The 22,495-nt window shown below is 39.9% G+C and overlaps 1 protein-coding gene across 4 annotated transcripts in view; it reads right to left on the minus strand.

Moving 5' to 3' along the window:
• Nucleotides 1-892: 892 nt before the first annotated feature.
• Nucleotides 893-22,495, minus strand: part of SPATA16 (spermatogenesis associated 16) — a 261,200-nt gene continuing 239,597 nt past the window's right edge. For 2 of the 4 annotated variants that reach the window (XM_031957676.1, XM_031957674.1), the window contains exon 10: nucleotides 893-1,215. In XM_031957676.1, the coding sequence (XP_031813536.1) occupies nucleotides 1,093-1,215 (123 nt within the window). In that variant the 3' untranslated portion in view covers nucleotides 893-1,092. Of the gene's footprint in view, nucleotides 1,216-20,138; nucleotides 21,515-22,495 lie in introns of those variants that run through there. The other 2 variants (XM_031957673.1, XM_031957675.1) reach the window with 2 other exon arrangements.

Consider the following 22,495-nt stretch of genomic DNA (forward strand, 5'->3'; position numbering starts at 1 on the left):
AAAAATTGTCTTAAAATATAATTGGGAAAATTACATATCTATACATGCATGTATATATGTACATTTATACAATACCTACATACACAGGAATATTTACATAACATATACACACCAGGTCTTTTTGATTCTAAGTCTTGAGTTCTTTTAGTGATGTCATGTTGCCTTTGTGTAGTCATTGTGGCCCTGGGATTTCACTGACATCGGTAATTTGGATGTAAGGATATATACTGAAGTGATGCAAGCTGGGTACCTTCTCTGAAATTCATTAGGAAGGGGTCTGGCTCTAGATAATTGAGTGCAAGGACTTGTCTTCAGAGACAAAACTCTTGGGATCTCCTTGACTTTGAGACAGACTCTAGCTGCTAAATGCCATTGTCTGCCATGATCATTGTCATGATTTTAAGTTTACTTCAATGCCGTTTATTCACATATGAGAGAGGGGGCAGCGTGGTTATAGCAGAAAGATCACTATTGTTAGTCCTATTAAAAACATCTGTGATCAAATCCTCCTTTAGTTCCTAGCTGAGTGACTCTGGGCAAGTCACTTATGGGAGATAATATGAATAAAGGCATTTGCAAACCTAAAATGTTCTTTACAAGCTAGTTAGCACACTAATCTCTACACAGCTCAGTTTTCTCACCAGTAAAATGGAAGCAGAGGAGAGGATGGACTCAAAGGCCTTTCGAGTCACTTCCAGCTCTAAGAAAGTAATCCTATGTGCTAATGGGAATGAATCTTGATGATTAACTCTGTGACTAGCAGGGCCCTATGTGCACATTGAGCAAAGTCCACTCTACGTCAGAAAGGGCACAGTGGGTGAAGGAACCATGCTCATGGTTATTCTTTAAGCTATTTAAATAAACAAGATGGATGTGAATAAGAACCAAGTTAAACTTTCTGAGAACATTTATTTCTGCCAGCTGAGACTAATGAAGTATGGAATCTCCTTGCTTAAGATGAGCCAGAGGGAAGAGCCACCTCATTCATCCGAAGGCAGGCCTTTGTCGTCCCAGCTGTCAAACTCTGACTGACTGGATGTCGTGGTTGGTGGGTTGGGGGAGTGGGAAGGAGGGGGTCCATGTCTCCAGTGACTAACACTGCTGTACACTCTGAAGTCGCTTCATTTTCATTTTCTGCCTCCTGGCTGTTCTCAGTTTTTTGGTTTTTAAGAAACTATCCTCTAATTGGTATAGAAAGTCTTCAATTAGCCCAACCTGAAAGACACAAACAAATGTCCTTATTGTTCAAAGTTATTATTTTTTTTAAAAGAGGCCTCCTGGGTTTCCCAAATCATTTGCATTTCTAAGCATATTTTAAAGAAAGCTCTGGTGAGCTGAAAGAAAGAAAAAAGAAAAGAGAATGAGAAAGAAAAAGAATGTAAAAGGAAGGGAGGAAAGGAACAGCTCAAAGCATAAATAATTTCTGTCCTATTTCCCTTGGGGTTCAATTACTTTACCTGGGTTTCCCAAATCATTTGTATGTCACATTTTATAAAAAGCTCTGGTGAGAAGGAAGGAAGGAAGAAAGAGAAAGAAAGAGGGAAAGAAAGAAGGGGAAGACAAAGAAAGGAAGAAGGAAAGGCATGCTGAAAACAAAGAATTTCTGTTCCTTTTCCTTTGGGGTTCAATTACTTTACATGTGTGGAGCCGACATGCTAGAATGCTTTCATTCAGTCATGCATGCTGGGAAGAGGGAATTGATCACAAGGCCCTCTTTAAATGGCAATGAAAAACAGCCATTTTAGGGGGAAAGCACGAGCCTGAAATTAATCTCAGACCAGTTTTTGTTTCCTTCCTTGTCCTCCAAGAATGCTGGAGGAAAACAGAGGCTGTGGCATTTATGCGACACATGTTTGCATGAGAGAAAAATGAGTATTCCACACGGCCGTAGTGAGGGCCATTTTTCTATTAAATCCAAATGAAGTTCTGAATAAATATATTTTCTTAAAAAAAAAAAACACAAAACTTTTTAACAAACGGCATCCACCGGAGGGCCTGGGGACTGACTAAACAACAACAATTCCAGGAGGAGGAAAAAACCAAATTCCATCAGTCTTCCAAAATAAACTCATGATTATTCAAATATGCTACAGCTTTGTAGGTATTCCATTTGTCAGCAAAAACGTGGAAGTAAAATAGATTGCCGTTCATCTATGCAGCAATGGGATCACAGAAAGAGGCAGAAATGCAAAGGTGTGTGCTTAATGAACGGGCAAAGCACAAAGGAGCCCCCCGAACGCCACCCATCTCCCAGAACCACCTTGGGTTTGACTGTTTCCTTCTCAAGATACATCCACGAGGCACGTGCCCAAGATGTAAACACTTACAATTCCTATCTTCCGATTGTGAATTACACTTTTTAAAGGCTCCATTTAGCCTTTGGAGAAATATTGAGTGGATCATTCGGCTTGTCAAAAAGAAAAGAACAATGGATTATAGATACATCGCAGCCATCCGAGTCCTCCATATGTTGGGTATGGCACTTACCGTCAACTTGGCTTTTCTCAAAGAAAACAAAATCAGTTTTATGCCGTGAAGACAATGACTTTGGGATGAAGGGTATGCATACGGATGTGGCTGTTACACACGGCTCCTTCTGTGTGCACCTCAATACCAGTAAGTGTTGCTTCTGTGAGGGTGCTACCGGTCTCCGGGGGTGACTGTCTGATGACGGTAACTCCTGCCTCTTTAGCACATGTACAAACCCACCAGAGCCCTAGGCGGGGATACTTTATGAGGCAAGTAAGATTCTGATGTGCTAATGGAACCCATGGCTCAACACCCAGCCTTGCTTTGCCAGCTCTAGTGTAAGAGTTGCCCGGGGCACTGTAATATGAGGTGACTTGCCTTGCATCACACAGCCACCGGATGTCCAGAGGGAGCCCTTACACCCGGGATTTCCTGTGTTTGGGGGATAGCTATCTAGATAAATACACCTCCATGTTCCCAGGTGCAAGAGAAACATCCCAGGGTGAGGAAGGGAGTGCTGACCTTTGAGTAAGAAGGATCTGGGATTAGTTCTTGCCTCACACACTTACTTGGTGATCACAGGCTAGTCCCTTAACCTTGTTGCTAATCTGTCCCAAAGGATGGAGCTTCCACACTGGGAGTTCCCTCATCTTGATGAAATTACAGGAACCAATTTTCCTACATATATTAGTAGTACCCACGTCACAGGGTTGCAAGGCTCAAATGAGCTAAGGTGCTTCATAATAATTAGTGTGGGCAGTTGGATGGCACAGTGGATAGAGTGCCAGGTCTGGAGTAAGAAAGACCTAATTCAAATCTAGCCCCAGATACTTACTAGTTGTGTGACTCTGGGCAACTCACGTAACTGTTTGCCTCAGTTTCCCCATCTGTAAAATGAGCTAGAGAAGGAAATTATAAACCACTCCACTCTCTTTGCCAAGAAAACCCCAAATTGGGGTCATGAAGAGTTGGATGTCACCGAAGCTACAGAGCAACCATTAAAGCATTATATAAATAACTACAATGAGGATGGTGATGATTGTCATCAGGCAACATGGCGCAGTAAATAGCAGGAGGCCACAAAGACTTGGGTTTAGATATTACCTCTGACATAGAGAGTTTGTGTGATCCTGGGCAAGGGATTTAATTTCTCCAGGTTCTAGGACATAGGGGCCAGATTTGGAGGCCCTCTTATTTTGATGTGCTGCTAAATTAGGAAAAAAAGAAATATATAAGCACATGTGGCTTTGCAAATCAATATGCAGCCTACAGAATTCCCTATCCCTCTTGGAGTTTGACCCCACTGTTCCAGCATCTCTACAAGAAACTACCTTTCAGAGAAGGGGCATTGGGAGAGTTTCCTACACCAGTAAAGTCACAGGTTCAGTTCTTATCCTATGATGATGATTAATGAAGCAAGTATTTATTGAGTTCCTACAAAGTCAAGCATTGCACTGAGTGCTTTACACATCCTATCTGATTTGATTTTCTCAACAACCATGGGAGATAGGCGCTGTTATTATGCTCATTTTACAGATGAGGAAACTGAGGCAAACAAAGGTTAAGTGACTTTGTCCAGAGTCACACGGTTGGTCTTCCTGAGTCTAAGCCGGACATGCTATCCATTGCATCACCTTGCTGCTGCTATGATAATAATGATTGTGACTTTTTTATTACATGTAATCACATTATTAGCTACAATCAAATTAATTGAACAAAGAAAAGGAGAATTTTGCAAAACAAATACCAGGCTGAGGAACTTTGGATCTAGCTCAGCTACACTGCAGAATTCTGAGAAGAACAGCAAAAGAACCAGATAGACGGAAAGAGTTTGCCTTCGCCTATGGATTCCTTCTACTTCTAATTATCCTATTCCAGCTGAAGTCCCAAGCCACAGAAGCAGCAGACAAATGGTCTGATCACAACAAACATCCTAACCACCATTCTGACTGTACACAGTTGATTAATCATTTGTGTTATTTGCACAGAAAATGTATCATTTAAATCAGAGCTCTTTACAATTAATTGTTTGCAATTAGCCCCAAATATAATTTAAAATTGCCTATGATCCTAATGCAATGAAAACATTTCCTATCTAAGTAGATAGGAAAATGATTGTTTTAAAGCACCCACCGGTGGTTGGTGCTTCTGCCCCTTTCCCCTACGTCTTTTATTTTTTTTCTTTCCCAAAAATTGTATTTATATTAAAGAACAAGCCTGACTGGCTTGGTTCCTTAATTAAGCTCACTTCTTTTCTGCTCTTGCGCTAATGAGACCTGTGTTCCCGTTGTTATTGCCTGAGAAGGCTGAGGATCTCACTATGGTGCTTGGTTATGGGGAAGCTTAAAAATGTGGAAAACCACCTATTAAAAGGACACTATTTGTACTTTCTTTTGGAGGGGAGACGGCAGCCCTAAAATGATGGCTCAGGTAAGGCAGGCTGGAAATGCTTTTCTCAGAGCTGGTACAATTAATTCCTTCTTGTTATTTCAACGTCTCATTTATCTTAGTGGCTCCTGCTGGGTCTAGCTTAATGTTTTCCACGCATTCAGCTCTAAATAAATGCTGAATGTCTTATGCAATGGATCTGATAAGATTATCAAACTTCCATACTAGCAATACTTGCCTTTTTTTTTTTTTTTTTTTTTGGTGGCTGTTCATAAGAAGAAATGTGATACATTAGAGAATTGGTCTTGGATTTGGTTGCTCCTCTGCTCTGTACTGATTGTGTGACCTTGGAAAAGTCCTTTCACTGCTTAGTGTTCTAGGTCAGAGGTGTCAAAGTTGAATAGAAATAGTTCTCTGTACATATTAACTTACATAAACCACAAACTAGCATGTGGTATATTGTATTTCTATTTATTTTCTTTAATATTTCCCAAATAAATTTTATTCTGGTTCTAGCCCGGTCTGGGGAATTTTGAAGGCTGCTCTGGACAATGCTCTGATTCTACGCTTCAGAGAAAGGCCCAATTTGTACTAGCAGAGATGATTCTTTCCTGGGAGTTCCCTATGCTATTGACTAAAATTAGGCTCCATTAGTATGAATAATGGATCTAGAAGAGTGGTCACATTATTCAGCCTTGCAACACATATTTCTAACAAGCTGGAACAATGACCATTTTTTTTTTACATAATGGTAATTTTAAATAATGTAATTTGGGATCTACTCAATCCCTTCAGGGGATTCTTATTTGCACTAATTGGTCTCACTCTTCCAAAGTCATAGGAGTCCAGACAGCTGGTGATGGCTCCATAGGGCTTACCAGCAGGAAACAATTAATTCCAGCAGGATAGTTTGTCTGTCTCTAAGAAGGCAGGGTTTAACTCCATTAAAGTAAAGTAAAAGCAAAATTTAGATTCAGGATTCTTAGTTTTATGCTGATGGTAACAATCCAAAGCGCTTTTATCATGCCCTCAAGGCTCCATCAGCACCAAGTAATTGAGATGCACCAGTCTCATTGATTAGTGATATAAGGACTTGGAAAGATCTTCTGTGTTGTTCCCAACAGACCAGGTCATGGATCACTGCTGAAGCCATGGATGGACCGTATGCTTCAGTTTGAAATCAATCCTTCTGTAGCCCAACTTCCAAGTGAAGAAAAGGTTTTGAATGCCATTAGACTCCTCCCATGTGGCAAAGTATCCGGTATTGATTCTGAGATTTACAAGGCAGAGGGTCAACTGCTTATTCAGAAGTTGACTAAAATCTTCTGGGTGACATGGCAAGGGGAGGTTATCATCTAGGAGATCAAGGAGGCCTCCACTATCCATCTCTATAAAGGAAAAGGAAATAGGTTGTCCTGTGACAACCACAGGCTGTGGGTATGGGGATAGCCATTGCCAGCAAGATTCTCACCAGATTCCTCCTTAATAGGCTGATCCTTCCCCTGGAAGAGATTCTGATGGCTTAGTCATTTTGTTTGCATGTCAAATGTACATTTGCCTAACAGACTATTTTATGGAGAACTCATACGTTCACAAGGGTCACTCAGTGTCACTGAGCCCGGACTAGACGTCCTTCTAGTGTGATAAGACCAGTTAGAATCTGGATCCAGACTATGAAGGCCCAACCTCACCTTTGAGTTTCAATGAGGCATCCAAAGATGCTTCAGTGAAGGATGGAATGGCTATGAAGGAGAAAGAAAAAACTTCCAAAATGTCAGGAAGGCACCATGAGGCAAAGACTGTCTGGAGAGGGGTTGTGACACAGAAATTGCTTGTTTAGCTCAGCTGATTAAAGAAAGAGTCATGGCTTCTCGGGGACCTGTTAGTAAATCAATCAAGCAACCAACCCACATTCATTCATTAAGCATTTACGTTGTGCCAGGCACAGCGCAAAACAAATGTATGAAACAGTCATGACTTCAAGGAGCTTATATTCTATTAGAAGAGAAAAATAAGCAGACCACTGACCTCTTGAGAACCAATGCAAAAGACTAGGGCGCTCTTGAGAAAATCAGATATTGCAAGTGAGACAAAGGCTCTGAAAAAGTAATAAAGAATGATATCGAAGTACCATCATTCTCCAAAGGATGTCAGTGATCTGATAAAGACCATTCATTTTTCTGTAGTATTCTGGGGTTTACAGAATCTTCTTCTCAAAATAGCCCCTTGAGATAGGGATTATTATCCCCATTCTAGAGATGAGAAAGTTAAGACAGAGAAATTAACTGACATGTCCAGATCACAAAAGTAGTGTAACCCTTGAACAAACATCTACATTAAATCTCTTCTCTCACATTACTAGTTTTTGGCTCATTTTGCCCCACCCATAGTTTTTTCTGGGAATCATAAAATGTAGCTTGCCTCTCTACAGATATGGGTTAAATGACCCCGGTTCCCGTACAAGCACTCAAGATAATAATGCTAACAGAGTAGAGGACAGACTTTTTTTCACCCCACAGACAAAATATAGAAATTATATAGTACCAACAGTATCCTATAAATAACAGATACAATTCTTTACCCTCTCCTATGAGTCTCCTATGTGTGGAACTAATAAAATGATATTCAAATGGGGTGACATTTTAAAATAACCTGCTAAGATGAAACTCAGTATGGATAAATATGAAGTCTTGCACTTAAATACCAAAAAAAATCAACCTTAGAAGTATAAAACCAGAGAAAACATTGGTAGAATAATATCAGTTATTCTGAATAAGGTGGTTTTGTAGATAGAAAGCTCTGTGAGATTAGCCGTATGAACGGGTTGCATTAGCAATCATGATTTTTAGGAACAGGGAGATGAGAGTTCCGTAGCACTTTTCCTCTGTCCTATCTTATCTAAGATATCTGGGTTTAATCCTGGGGATCATGGTCTAATGTTGCTAAAGTGAAATGTCTAGAGAAGGACCACCTTGACTGGCATGTTTAGCCTGGAGGAGAAAAGATGTGGGCGTAGAGTGGGATATGATAGATGGTAACAAGCATTTGTGAGCTATCATGGGGATAATTGTTTAGAGGGCTATAGAGGGCAGAACCAATCACCAGAACCCGAAGCTGCAAAAAAGGCCAATTTAGGTTGGATGTTTGGGACAAGCTTCTTCACTATTAGGGTGTCTCAAGGTGGAATGACCTGCTTCAAGAGCGATGGGGATCCCTTCCTGTGAGGTTGTCAAGCAGAGGCTGAACAATCACTTCTCTCTCATGGTGAGAATTCCTTTCACGTCTAAATTATTTATAGATGAAGAAAATCTAGGCTGAGCTTTTAACTCATTTACCAAAGGTTACCTGTAGTGAGACTAGTGTTTGAACCCTTGCTTTCTGACCGCGAATACACTGTTCCTTCCATTTTCTGTTCTGAATCTTTTAAATACGTGTGATTCCAAAGGGACCAAATTTTAATTCTAATTCTGATTAAAATTGCTTTGAAATTGGCTTGAAGCTTGTGACTTCCTATGGCCTTTAAGATAAAAAACAGTCTGTTGTTTGATAGTCTGGCTTTAACCTCTCCAGACTTAATTCAAATTCCTGCTCCTCATTCATTCTCTGTTCTAGTTTTAATGATCTACTGGCCAGTCTCAGTAAACAGGATTGCTGTCCACTAGAGTTGGAGTGCCCTCTCTCTTCACCTTTGAATCATGGAGTCCTTGGCTCCTTTCAAAGTTCAGCTCAGGGGCCACCTCCTATATAAAATCTTTCCTGATGGAACTGGCCAGTACTCTCCTCCTCTCATTCCCAATTAATTCATCTCTCTGTGTACATTTTTATTTTCTTAAAAGACATAAGTCATTCACAGGCAGGGACTGTATGGTTTTGTCTTTGAATACCTAAGGTCTAGCCCAGCAACTTGTGGGGAGTAGCCATTTAATAAATGCTGGCTAAATGGCGCTTTTAAAAATGAAATTTGAATGTGGGGAAGGGGGGAGGAGAGGAGAGAGGAGAGCAATTCTTGATAGAACAGCGTTATACTCAGATTTTTGTTTGTTCTCAAACCATCAGACAAAAGTGCATCTCTCTCTTTTCTCACCTGGTGGATTCGGAATATTATCGTGGCTGCAGTGATAAAAGGACAAATGGAAGTCATTGCCCAGAAGACATCAGAGGCATTCAGAGAGCTGGGAGCACTTGACATTCCAGTTCTTGGGACTGAAAGTACCTTTGTGTTAAACTGTGTTACCAGGCCTTTATTGAAAATGCACATATATCAGTGGGATAAAAAGCCTTTTGATACACGGAGCCCAGAACTGGAGTCGTTTTTACTAGGCTATCACAACATCCTGGAAGCTGGGTGCCAAAGCAGCTTTTAAAAAATTCATTCATTTATTTTTTTTTATGAAACAGCTTTTGTTGCCTTGGAGAGGGACAGATGCACTCTTGTGGCTTAGCACGGGAGTATTCCCTGTGCGTTACAATCCCTTTATGAAGCACGAATGACAGAAACAACATTCCTCTGAAGTTGAGCCGTTGTTCACTACCTACCTACCAAGACTTTTAGGCAGCCTCAAGATTTACTCAGTGACCTGTGGTTTTATATAAAAAAAGGCATTTTCTTTCCCATCAATGTATAGAGAAAGAGGCAAGATGGCGTTGTGGAGAGCACACTGGACTGGTTCTGTCATGATGGAAATTCTCTGCATCAGTGAACCTTAGTTTCATCATCTGTAAAATGGAGCAAATGGTAATTGCACTTTCTACCTCACAGAATCCTAATGATCAAATGAGATAATTTGAAAGGCATCATGGGACTTTCAGAGCTGTAAATGGTCTTGGAGATAATCCAATTGGAATCTCTGATTTTACAGATGAGGAAATAGAACTTGGTTAGATGGGCATCTTTTAATCAATGTCATTGAGATTCTAATTTTTTGAAATTGTCATTTCAAATCCAAGAATCTCTCTCCTTCATTCTTATTTTTTCTTCTTTCTTTCTTTCTTTCTTTCTTTCTTTCTTTCTTTCTTTCTTTCTTTCTTTCTTTATATAGCCTTGATTTTCCAGTACAAGTTGTTCTAAAAGTCTGAGTGCAATCTTAAGTTAAAACTGTAGTAAGACTTTTGGAAATACCCTGCAGTATCTTTCCCTAGAGATTTATCTCTTGTAACATGGAATAAAAAAGACAGAGGGTAAGGCGGGGGGAATAAAACAGCATTCAGCAAAACTAACCAATACATTAAACCAATGGCAAGTGTCACTTGCAAGCTCTCCTCAGTAAAAGTGACCTAATATCTGTTCCTAAAACATGGTGTCTCATTTTCCGTGTCCACCCCTTTCTGTAGATGGTATGTTCATGTCCTCCCTTCTTCCCTCTGCCTCACAGACTCATAAACTTTTGGAAACAGCCCCATTTAAGTATTCTCTTTTGAGGAGTTTTTCCTGATCCCCATCTCCCCTCTTCTCCTCCCTCTGCCCCTCTGAAGCCCTCATGACAAGTGCTGGAAATTACCTTGAATCACTTATTTCACACCTTGCATTCAGTGATCTGTGTACCTGTTGCAAACTCTTCCTTCTAACCCCAATAGAATGTGGACTCCTTGTGGACAAAGGCTTATTCATTTATTGATTCGTTTATTTTTGTCCTTCCATCCGCAGTGCTGAGCACATGATCTGGCCCCTAGTTGGTGTTTAATAAATGCTTGCTGGTTGATGGGCACTTAAGAAACGTCCAAGCGAATGGATTTGCATTTCTAGCACACTGCTGATGATCAGTTGTCTTTATGAATTCAGAGAAATCTGCATCCTCCTGTCCTCATCTTATTTCAAGTAGAAAGTCTACTTTTAGCAAATGGCTACTGAAAGCACATAAAGACCTGAAGTTTTGATGAGATGAGGGCTTTTTTTTCCTCACAGGGATTTTTTAAACCCTGGTTTTGTCCCTCCTCCCCATGCACCATTTTTAAGTCATAAAGCAGATGATGAAAGACCTCTGTCTTCCTGTAGGGCCACGTAGAGGCACTTTCATTCTTGTATTTCTTGAAAAGATGAAAGGTATAATGAGTATACTATAAATGATTGAATGAGCTCCCAGTCAATTGCTCTGAACTATATATTAATCCCACTTTCAATGCAGAATGGAAGATGTCCCATGGTTCATTTAGCTACCAAGTAGTAGGCACTTCTCTTCTGTTATTCTCCCGAATTATAAAGAACTGTAAATATTTTAATATATAAAATAAATGCAATAAAATGCTAGGCTGCAAAGGCAAATTTCTCTTTTGGTAATAGAAAAAGATTAACTTCAAGGATGAATTGCAAGCTTATTCGTCAGTCAAAAATGAGATTAAAATTTTTTTGACTGCTTCCTCTCATCTAGAGACCTTTCTTTTTTCCTTTTTTTTTCTTGAAACTGTCCTTTGGAAAGATATATTTTTAAAGAATTTTTTTCTTTGTGTGTGAAATAAATGTGAGAATTGTCGATATGTGTGAAAAGAATAGGGTAATTTCCAGTTTGTGTTATCATAGCCTTGTTTTTGTTTTTTCTCCTCATTTACTCATTCCTTTTATTTATTCAATATGTGTGATGCATTTCTCTGAAAACCACCACATTAGGCACTAGACAAAATACTAAAATGAATAAAACATCCTCCCGTCTTCAAAGAGCTTATAGTCCAGTAGGGGTGATAAAAACATTTCCTAAGAAAAATGTACCAAGTTCATATGTTTCCATACGGTAATTGTAAGGCTTGGGAGGAAACTTCTGAGTTAAATTGTATGTGAGATTTATCTCTCATTGACAAGCTCTTTGTGTCATGGCAAAAAGAGATGCTCTTGAAATAGCAATGAGGAGAAGACTTTTGGACCTGTCAGACTGATCCTGGTCAGAGAAATGAGAAGGTCATCCAGGATGCGCAGAGCTATATTTTGGTTTCATTCAGGTCTTGTGTAAGTGCCTGTTAAATCTTCTAAGCCCTGTTCTAGAAATCAAGACATACCCATGCTCCTTAAATACATCCCCCCTCCCCACAAAGAAACTCTGAGGATGAATATTTTGATTTATCAGTTTTTCTTCATAGCCCCTTTCTCTAAAATATATCTGTATGATTAAAAATTATCAATCTTATCTTTTTTTTTTTTTTTTTTGGCTGAGGTAATTGGGGTTAAGTGACTTGCCCAGAGTCACACAACCAGGAAGTGTTAAGTGTCTGAGATCAAATTTGAACTCAGGTCCTCCTGACTTCAGGGCTGGTGCTTTATCCATTGCACAACCTAGCTGCCCCAATCTATCATAATATATGAAATATTTGTATATATCCATATATATTAAATATATATATATAATAAACACACACACATATATATATATACATATATTTTTTAACTATTCAAAAGTTTCAGGATGTTTTATTATTTCTGGGATGCTGTCATCAATCAGCCAACAAGCATTTATTAATTGCTTATTATATATAAGGAACTATGCTAAGCACTGGAATACAAAGGTGAATTCACTGCCATTATGTGACTTAAATTCTACTAGAGAAGACAACCTGTAGGTATGTATATAGATAGATGCCAAATGAATCCCAGGTAATTTTAGGAAGGAAAGCTTTGATCACTGGAGGAATCAGAAAAATCTCTTTTCTTGTAGAAGGGGGTACTTAAGCTAGATCTCAAAAAGAAACCAAGAATTCCAAGAGGCATTCTAGGCTTAAATTAGAGACAGGTTAAAGGTATGGTGAGGGGAGATGGCATGTCGATATGAGGAAGAACAAGCAGACCAATCAAGTTGGGTTTCCAAGGCCATGGAGGATGGAGGATGGAACCTATAGAGATATCTAGGAAGTGTGAGAAGGCAGGAAAAGTAGGAACAGCTCAAGTAAGATATTTAAAAGCCCCAAAGGAGGTTTTTGTTGGATTCCTAGTAGCTGGGATTATTTTTTTGCTTTTTTTTTTCAGTGTATATATGTATATGTGGCAAGGGAATGGGGTGGGAGAAGTTGTTTTACTTTCCTTTCTCATTTCCAAAATGGAATTGCAAGTAATATCTTTGAGGTTTAACTGCAGTTTCATTGAGCATGAAGGGAATGTAGGACATCTATACATAGCCAGATGTTCCTATTGGAAGTAATTGGGAAATAATCAAAGAGAATCCACTGTGGCAATATGTCGTGTACTAATATGACAAATAATCAAAGAAGAAGAATGACATCACTTGGGAAGGAATTCCAGATGTAGGTGAACATTTGGACGATTACAGAAGCTTAGAGGGAGTCTCTGAGGACTATCTGGCATTAGCTACACCTGAACAAAAAGCTCTGATTCTACAACACTGATTTTTACTTGAATAGCTCCAAAAAGGAGGAACTCATAGTCTCCCGAAGGAGCAAATACCATTCGTGGACAGCTCTAATTGGTAATAAGTCCCTTCTTTCCTCCCTTCCTCTCTTACAGGGGGTGTATGGTGACTGTAGAATTAATCTGAAAGATAGAGAGTCAAGCCACTGATTCTTTGTCTTTCTCCAGTTTCTTCAACTGAAAAATGAGAATAATATCATCTATTTCATGGGGTTGTTGTGAGGATAGAATGAGATAATATATATACAGTGCCCATCACAGTGCTGAGAACTTAATAGGTGCTTTAAAAAAAAGTGTTTCCTTCCCTTTTTCCTCACATTGAATTTTCCCATCATGGGCTGAGTTACACTCTGGTTGTCTTTGTTCCCCATGACCAAGGCACTGAGGAGGAGCCCTAAAAACCCAAGTTCCATAGAGAGGAAAGGAAGGATATCCTAGATCTGGACTGCACTCATCTGTCATGTAGGAATGAGGGTTCATTTCACCTGCCTTTTATTTGCCTTATTTTTTCCCTTACTTTTCCCCATTCCCCATGCAGTTTCTTTCTTTCCCCTCCCCATATTGTGTCTGCAAGACTACACTGAGAACTGTTATCTCCTAAAGGGTTATTGTTTCATTTACTTGACATACTTACAACACTATATTAAAAGCTGGAGAGTTACTTGATTCTATACCAATTCCACATACTTGAATGCATGTGATGAGATTAGGAAAGGAGTGAGAACAAATGCAGAAGGGAAGCATATTTAAATTATTGAGGATCTATAACTCCAAATTGGATCTGCTGGAGCAATCTGGCCGTGGGTTCACAACCTATATATATAGCAGGGATGGGAGTGCAGGAGACAGATGAAAATAATAATTTGTCAGCAACATCCCTCCCTGAGATGAGCCAGTTAAAAGAACACTGGGAGAAGTGGAGCATGTGAGTTTAGCAGGAGTGGCCATTTTGGTTCACTAGCTTTGAAAGGAAAATCACACCCCTAGAGGAGAGTGGATTTTAGGAAAGGTCTTATCTTCACAAAGGGATGAGGTTGGGAGTGGGCTTGGAGTAAAATACTGGGAAACAAAATCACACCCCTCTATATTAAAGATATCAGTGAAAGATATCTCTTCAGAGAGGACTATTTTTTTTTTTTTTGCTTTTTTTGCTAGCTCTTTTAGCTTTTTAGCAACTTTACTAAGGAAGGTCCTCCTGTCAGGGAATGGTGAAATGGTTATAGTATATGACTGTAATGGAATATGGTTGTATTATATGCCATGGAGAAAGGGGAAATTCAAGAGGATACTGGGAAAATTTCTATGAACTGATAAAGAAGGAAATGAATAGAAGTAGGAGAACAATTTGTGTAATGAAAACATTCTAGAGAAAAATGATGATCAACGCTTTAGAACTCTGGTCAATGTAATGATAAACCATAAGTCCAAAAGAAGAGAACTGAAACTCTCCTCCTGACACAGAGATGATGAACTTAAAATGTAGAAAGAGACAAACCTTCTTGGACATGGTTATAGTAAGAATCCATTTTGCTGAACTATGAGGATATGCAATACTTCTTCCCCTCTCCCCCTCCACCAAGATTTTCAAAAAATTGCTTGGGGGAGAGTAGTAAGAGAAAAAGATAGTAAATATAAAAATAAATAAGTAAAAAAAGAGAACAACATATATAAAAAAAGGAAGTCACATCTCCACAAAGGGAAGAAGAATTCTTCCCCTACTGAAGCTAGGGAAGATTTACAATTTAGCTTTTCTTGCTCATCGTGACCACCTAATGAGAAGGTTGTAAATCAGTGAATCCAGAATCTCATCAATGTGGGTATTCCATTAAGGCAGATTGCCATCTTTTCATGTCTCTTCATTCTGTGAAAATTATGACTACATTCTCTGATAGATTCTCTTTAGAACAGCTAATCAACATGTTGCAGTTATTCCTAAACATTTTTAGGTGATCAGTATAACCCTGAGATTGTTCATGTGTTACTATGTGCTCATAATTGTTTAACAATTGACTCTCTGGGGGGGAAATACATGCATGATACACTTTTTAAGTTTAATGCATATTATTAACATTTTCCCCATCATTTTCTTAAGAACAGAAGTTTAAAAAAATGGACAAATCCAGCCTTGACTTGTAATGTTCCATTTTCCAAGATTCAAATGATTATACTAAAAATTTAACAATTGGCTCTCATGTGCCAGGACAGATTGGCTCCAGTATACCTTTTGTTATCTCTTGCTCTTTATTCTGTGTATATTTACTTTAGTTGAGCTCACAGACTCCTAGATTTAGATTTGGGAGGGATAATCAAGGTAAACAGTCCAGCCCTCTCATTTTACAAATGAAGACCTTGAATTAAAGGCAGGCTGAGTGATTTGCTCAAATGGGCACAGGCAGGAACATCCAGATCCCTTTTTTACTTTTTTGTCTAAATGTCATTTCTACTTCTTTATTTGACATTGGGGAAAGGTTCAAAACATGATGACTATATGCCATTGGTGATGACTAGGTCATTAGAAAATGTTGGCAGGGCTCAGTCTGTGGTGCTTCTTCGTTTTCATTTATTGCTGCTCTTGAGATGATTTCCACAGAAGCCCAGATCACGATGTGATGGTGACTATAAGTTCTCCAAAGCAGAGCATCAACGCTGGATACTTCCGTTTCTAAAGTAATGGCAATAGTGGTGGAAAAATGGGAGTTGATGGTAAAAATCAAGAACCAGTAAACATCCATTTACCTTTTATTTCTCCATGCATGGTATCTTTCCTGGTTGGTCTACAGGTTTCACCAAACTGCCCAAGGGGTCCATGCCACTAAAAAAGTTCAAAACGACTGAACTGGAAGAAAATATAGGCTCGCAGAGGTCAAGCTGAAAGAGACCTTTGAGGCCCTTCATTTTAAAGTTTAGGGAATTGAAACTCAGAATATTCAAACGATTTGCTCAGGGTTCAAGGGAGTTTGCTGAAAGAACAGTGATCAGGTCAGACCTAAACTTTACAGTAGTACTTTGGCCACTTTATGGAGAACGGTGTGGTATCTTTATTTCCGTGGTATTGGATACATAGTAGGCAATTAATAAATGAAGGGCTCATAGTATCATCAGGGTTGGCAGAGCCCCAAGAGAGCATCCTGTCCAATCTCTTAATTTTATTTTTTATTTTTTTCTGAATTTTAACACCAAAAAAGAGAGCATTTCCATATGCATAGCAGAATACAAAAGGAGGATTGCATATGAGATGAGACATCTCCATTTCACAGTGCTTGCTTTGGGGGGAAAAAAGAAGTACATAATAAATTCCACATGTTACTTTCCAAGATATCTTTTTTGTTTGTGCTTTCTTCTAAACTTCCTTCTGTTTCTTGTGTGCTTTTGAAAAATGTTTCACTGGTCTTTTTGGGGGCATTATTATCTGTAATTCTTCCAAGTTAAAAATCTAGATAAAGGACAAAACAAAACCCTAATAATAGAGTAAAGCAAAATAAATCCCCATCATTAATTACCATGTCCAAAAATGTAAGCCTGGAGCTCAGTATCTCTCTGGAGGCAGAACTGTTTGCGGAGCCACAGAGCCACAAAATAATTTTGTCAGGGTCACACGGTCAGTCCTCAGATCTTGTGCCTGCCTGCAAGTCCACCAGGCTTTCCATTGCACCACTTTGCCTTCCCACTCACTCAGATGCCCTCATTCCTCCGAGGGGAAAGGGGGAGACAATGTTTCTTGGCTTTGGGGTTCAACCCTATTCTTCTTCCTGTATTGGACGGTTAGAAACACAATCACCTAAAGTTTCCTAGACAAAGGCTCCTGTCATTCTTGGATTCATTTTAGCTTCTAAAGCAAATGAGGGTCTACCATCTGTCCTCTAGATTAGGGGTTCCTGGGTGTCACGGAACACTCGGGAAGCTGCTGGAGCCAGTGGAACCATTCTCAGAGCACTTTTTAAAAACAATTAAAGGAAATTTTTTTAGTTAGAAGTTAGTGAAATGAAGACGTTATTTCCACTCTATTCAAGTTCAGTTTCCTTGCAATCAGATATGGACCCCAGGTTAAGAGCCCTCTCTTTACAGGACTACTGGGCCATGCTAGTGAGAAAGCCCATCAATGGAAGCTGAGCAGATCCACAAGGAAACTGGGGACTCCTTAAAAACATTGCACACAGGAGAAGCCTGATTGCTAGGAAAGTTCCCTTGCAAATGAGTGACACGGCTGCTGAATTTTTGAAAAGAAGGCTGACTCTCTGGGACAAACAGCTGCCACCATGTGTTCGACCCAAACATTAGCCTGCCAGAAGTTCTACTGGTGAATGATAGGCTGGTCTGGGCAATCCATTTTGGAATACTTTGTGGAAGGATTTGGGACTGAATGCTGATGCATCAGTAAATAAAATGCCTTTCTTGCTCTTCTCTCCCTCCTCTCTCTCTTTGTACTTTCCCATCCTGTCTTCCTCTTTCTTGGTGTCTTTATGCCTCTGTCTCTCTTATGTCTATCTCTCTCTGTCTCTGTCTCTATCTCTCTTCCCGTCTCTGTCCCTCTCTGCTTCTCTCACATCTTTCTCCCTCCCTCCCTTTTTACTTCCCCACCCTCTCTTCCCCACCCTGTGCTTTTTCCCCCAACAACATTCAAGCACAGACTAGAGTTGCTTAGTGACATATATCTCTGGCTCTTCTCCCTCTTGAAAGACTGAATTAGTCCAACAGCAAATGGCATTTCTGAATGAGCCACTAAAAATCAAAAGTTGGGCCTTTTTTAAAGTGCAAGAGGACTCATAATTGACCAGGGTTGCATTTGCTGGAATGAGCCGTGTTACTGTTGCATGTTGGTTAAAACTTGAAGAAAGACATTCTCATCGGAACTCACAAGATAATAGCAGTCTGCTATTCATACAAAAAGGCAAGGTCTCAATTTACTTGATTAAGCTTTGCGTCCGTGACCAAGGCATGCTGTGTTAAGAAGCCCACGTCTTCTGTCTTTCAGAAATTCTGACATTAAATACTGGCCTGTCAGATGTGCGGTCCATGCTTTGCAGGTAGAGCACAGGGAGGTTTTCTTGGAGCTGGATATGGGTTATGGTTAAACCACTGCGTCCTTTGGCAGGAAGAAGAAGGGACAAGCCAGCCTGATGCCCTAATATTCTCTCCCCTCCCCCCCACAACTTTTAAAGGTACATTCTCCTGTTTCCTTTCAGGCTGGATTTCTGATGGTTTAGTGCTAACTAGTGATCAAAAAGATCTCTAATGTCATCAACAAGCACACTGCCTCCATCCAAAAGATCTCAATGTCTCCATGTCTTAGGTGAATTCTGCAAGCTCATAGCTTCAGATCTGAGCTGGAAGAAAATTTGGAGGCCATGTCTCTCAGCCATTTTATTGATGGGGAAAATAAAATCCAGAGAGGTTGATTGCTCTCTCTGGTCACATGACTGTGTGTGTGTCCAAGGCTGGAATGGAAGCCATTTTTCCTCGCTCCAAGGCCAGTCCTTTCTTTCTCTAGTACAGCATACTACCTCTGCTGAGAACTTAAGAGTGCACTGAGATAACAACACCAAAATTGTTGTTTTCAGTTATTTTTCAGTCTTTGTGATCCCATTTGGAGTTTTCTTGTTAAGGATACTGGAGTGACTTGCCATTTCCTTCTCCAGCTCATTTTACAGATGAGGAAACTGAGGCAAACAGGGTGACGTGATTGGCCCAGAGTTAAGCAACTTGTAATGTCTGAGTCTTCCTGACTCCATTCCTGGTGCTCTATCCCCTGTAGCACCTAGCTGCAATTTCAAGAATGGCAACCAGATCCATATAATATAGAGATGAAGGGCTGGAAGGGAAATCAGCCTCAAAATCATCTTTATAAAGGTGAGTGAAGGGTTGCTGAGGTCACACAGAAGGTGACAGAGTTGTGATTTTAACTGAGATCTTCTGATTTTAAATGCAGCAGTCTTTCTGGTGTGCTACACTGACTTTCTTATTGATGTGCACTCCACAATTAAAACAAAAAAAAACCCATCACTTGGTAGCTCACTTTCAGCACATGAGAATGAAGCATAATCTGTCCATCAATGTGTCTGTGCTTGAAGCTTTTCAATTTTGGGAGGACCTGGCTTGGTCTTGGAATGGCCATCTCCATTCCATATAGGAACATCAGAGAGAGACATCTATGGAGGGTCATAGGGTTTTAGAGTCTGGAGAAACCTTACAGATTATCCTGATCTAATTTCTCCATTTTGGACCTGGAGGAACCTGTGGCTAAATAACTAGCTAAGGTTCCATCTATCATTGGTGGCAGAATTTGGACCAGAACACACAACTTCAGACCCTCAGTCCAGTCCTGGTATTCAGGAGGGAAAGAGAGAGAAGGGAAGGTGTGATCAACCACTTTGTCCAAAGGGAGCCCATCTCAGACCCAAAGGGAGCCCATCTCAGACCCAAAGGGAGCCCATCTCAGACCCAAAGGGAGCCCATCTCAGACCCAAAGGAAGCCCATCTCAGACCCAAAGGGAGCCCATCTCAGACCCAAAGGAAGCCCATCTCAGACCCAAAGGGAGCCCATCTCAGACTCAAAGGGAGCCCATCTCAGACCCAACCAATGATGTGCCTTGAGACAGGAATGCGAATATCCCACATTAATATAAAGTGTTAAGTGGTAGGTATTTTGTTGTTTGTAGTTGTTTGTCTTTTGTTCTGGAAGGGGACCATGGGATCAGGGAGGTGAAGCCATGACATGCAAGTGAACTGGATTGAAGTGAGGGAGGGTTGTGCAAGGTCACTTGCCTCACTTTCCCCTCCAGAGACATCTGGGTCTAGTGGCCAGATACAGATCAGGATGACTGGAGATGGCAGATATTTATGAGTCATCTGAAAAAGTTAGCAGTGTCCAAATTGAGAAAATGGCAGAGAAGTTCAAAAAAGGGGATAATAACCAGACTATGTTTAAAACTTTTGGAAGAATTTACTACATTCTTTTATTTTGCTTGTGGCATCCTAAAATGTCGTCCTATAGCACAAATGTGGTAAAACAACTAACAATCCTTTAGATTTTCAGAAAGAAAAAAAAATTAAAGACCTCATGAGGGTCAGTAGATTATCAGAAGAAAAGGAAAACAGGAATTGAATTGAGAATTTAAATAGTTTGTATTTGATTTTTCTGTACATGTAAAACTCCCTGAAGGCAGGAATTGTTTTATTTTTATCTTTGTATCTCCAACATACAGCACAGTGCCTGGCACATAATTGGTGTTTGATAAATTCTAACTGGATTAATGAATTTTGTCATGCTGTGATGGATAAACTAATGAAATTAAGGAAGCCAAATTCCGGTATACATTCATTTGCTCCATGTTATAGGACTTTGACCTTCCTGAACTTCCTTTAAATCTTTTTCAGTTTCTATTCATCCATCCATCTGACCATTCATCATTCACCCACATATCCATCCATCCATTGTACTTGTGTCAATTAATCAAACAAGAAATTACTTAACAGGCTGCTATGTGCCAGTCACTGTGTTAGGTGATGAGTAAAAACCTAGTTTCTGCCTTTAAGCAGCTTACATTTTAATGAGGGAGTTAACACATTCTGCATAAAATAATATACAAAATCGATAAATACACAGAATACATTTGAAGGTATATTGGAAAAAAAAGATATATTGGGATTTAACATAGAGTTGGAGGTGCGTAGGGAATGCACCCCAGGCATGAGGTATAGCCTTCGCAAAGGCATAGAGGTGGAAGAGCGAGTGTCAAGAATAAGGAATGACAAGAAAGCTGAACTGTAAGATTGGAAGTAATGAAAGTTAAGTCTGAAAAGCAAGTTGGAAATAGATCATCAAAGGCTTTAAATGCCAAACAGAGCGTTCTGTATTTAACCTAGAAGTAATTGGGAGTCATTAAGTTTATTGACATGTTCAAACCTATGCTTTAGGAAAATAACCTGACAACTGTGGGAAAGATGGACTGGAATGGAAAAAGACTTGAGCCCAAATGGGGGCCTGCATCAGAGTCCAGATAAGAAGCCGAACTAGCTGGTGTCCAGGGACAGTTGGACCTATATTTCTCTCTGTGCCATCTTGCAGAGCTGTCTCTATGATGTATGTGAACATCCTGGCTGATGTCCTCAAAACACCAACAATGTGAAGGAATGAGGAAAGTTCGAGGCTCTCATTGCATTGAGCTCCAAAGTAATCGTCTAGTTCTTAGCTACGAGGAAGCCGGTACCATGAGTGAATTTGAGATCGCCGATGACCACAGAATGGGAACGATTGTTGTGAACTTCCTGGGCTGATTAAATAAGTGCGGTATAATTATCTTCGGATAGGATGTTCTGTGGAAAGATGAAAAAGCAGCAGAATGATATGCTATCGTTCCATCAATTTGTGGCATAATAGGCTACAAGGAAGCAAAAACCAAACCACACACAGCAAATCCTGGAAATTTTTTTGCTAAGGGTGTAAAACATGGTTACAAATAAAATGCTTCAATGTGAGGAAATGAAAGGGACGGGCGCAGTACAGGAGATAAAACCGGCACCGATTGGGTTTGTGGTGAGGATAATGAGGAGTTGAAAATAATTCTGAGGCTGAGACTTAGTAACTAAAAGGATGGTGGTACCCACTACGGAATAAGGACGTTTGGAAGAGGGATGAGTTCTGGAGGAAAGATGGTGAGTTCTCTTTCGGATCTAATGAGCTTGAAATTCCCATGAGACATCTATTTAGACCTGAGTTGAGATGATAATTGAAATCGTGGGACCTGATTGAGACAGAGAGAACACACACACACACACACACACACACACACACACACACACACAGAAAGAGAGAAAGAGAGAGAGAGAGAGAGAGATAGATAAGTGAGAGAGACAGAGACACACAGAGACAAAAAGAGACAGAGAAATATATACAGAGATAAGTGAGAGAGACAGAGATACACACAGAGAGACTGAGAGTAGAGACACGTACCCAGAGACAGAAACAGATTGAGAGAGACATACACAGAGACAGAGACAAAGAGATAAATACTGTTTAAAGAGATATGAAGAGAGAACTTTGAGCAGAAACTTGGGGGCAGGACTTATGAGGTCAGATGGCAGCTAGAGTAGTCCCCAGCCACTGTGGCCCTTGGATCTTAAAGTAGGAGCAATCCAGATTCACCATACATGATAACTTTTAAAAATATTCTTAATCCTGTTTAAACCTTGTCATTTTTCCTGCTTAATCCTTTCTTCCCCCTTATTGGTAAAGTTGATTTAATCACATCTCACACACACGGGCAGCCCCATATGCAGGGAGTTGGTTAATGTGAC

This window comes from Sarcophilus harrisii, chromosome 3 (genome assembly GCF_902635505.1).
Source record: "Sarcophilus harrisii chromosome 3, mSarHar1.11, whole genome shotgun sequence".
Classification (NCBI taxonomy): Eukaryota; Metazoa; Chordata; class Mammalia; order Dasyuromorphia; family Dasyuridae; genus Sarcophilus; species Sarcophilus harrisii.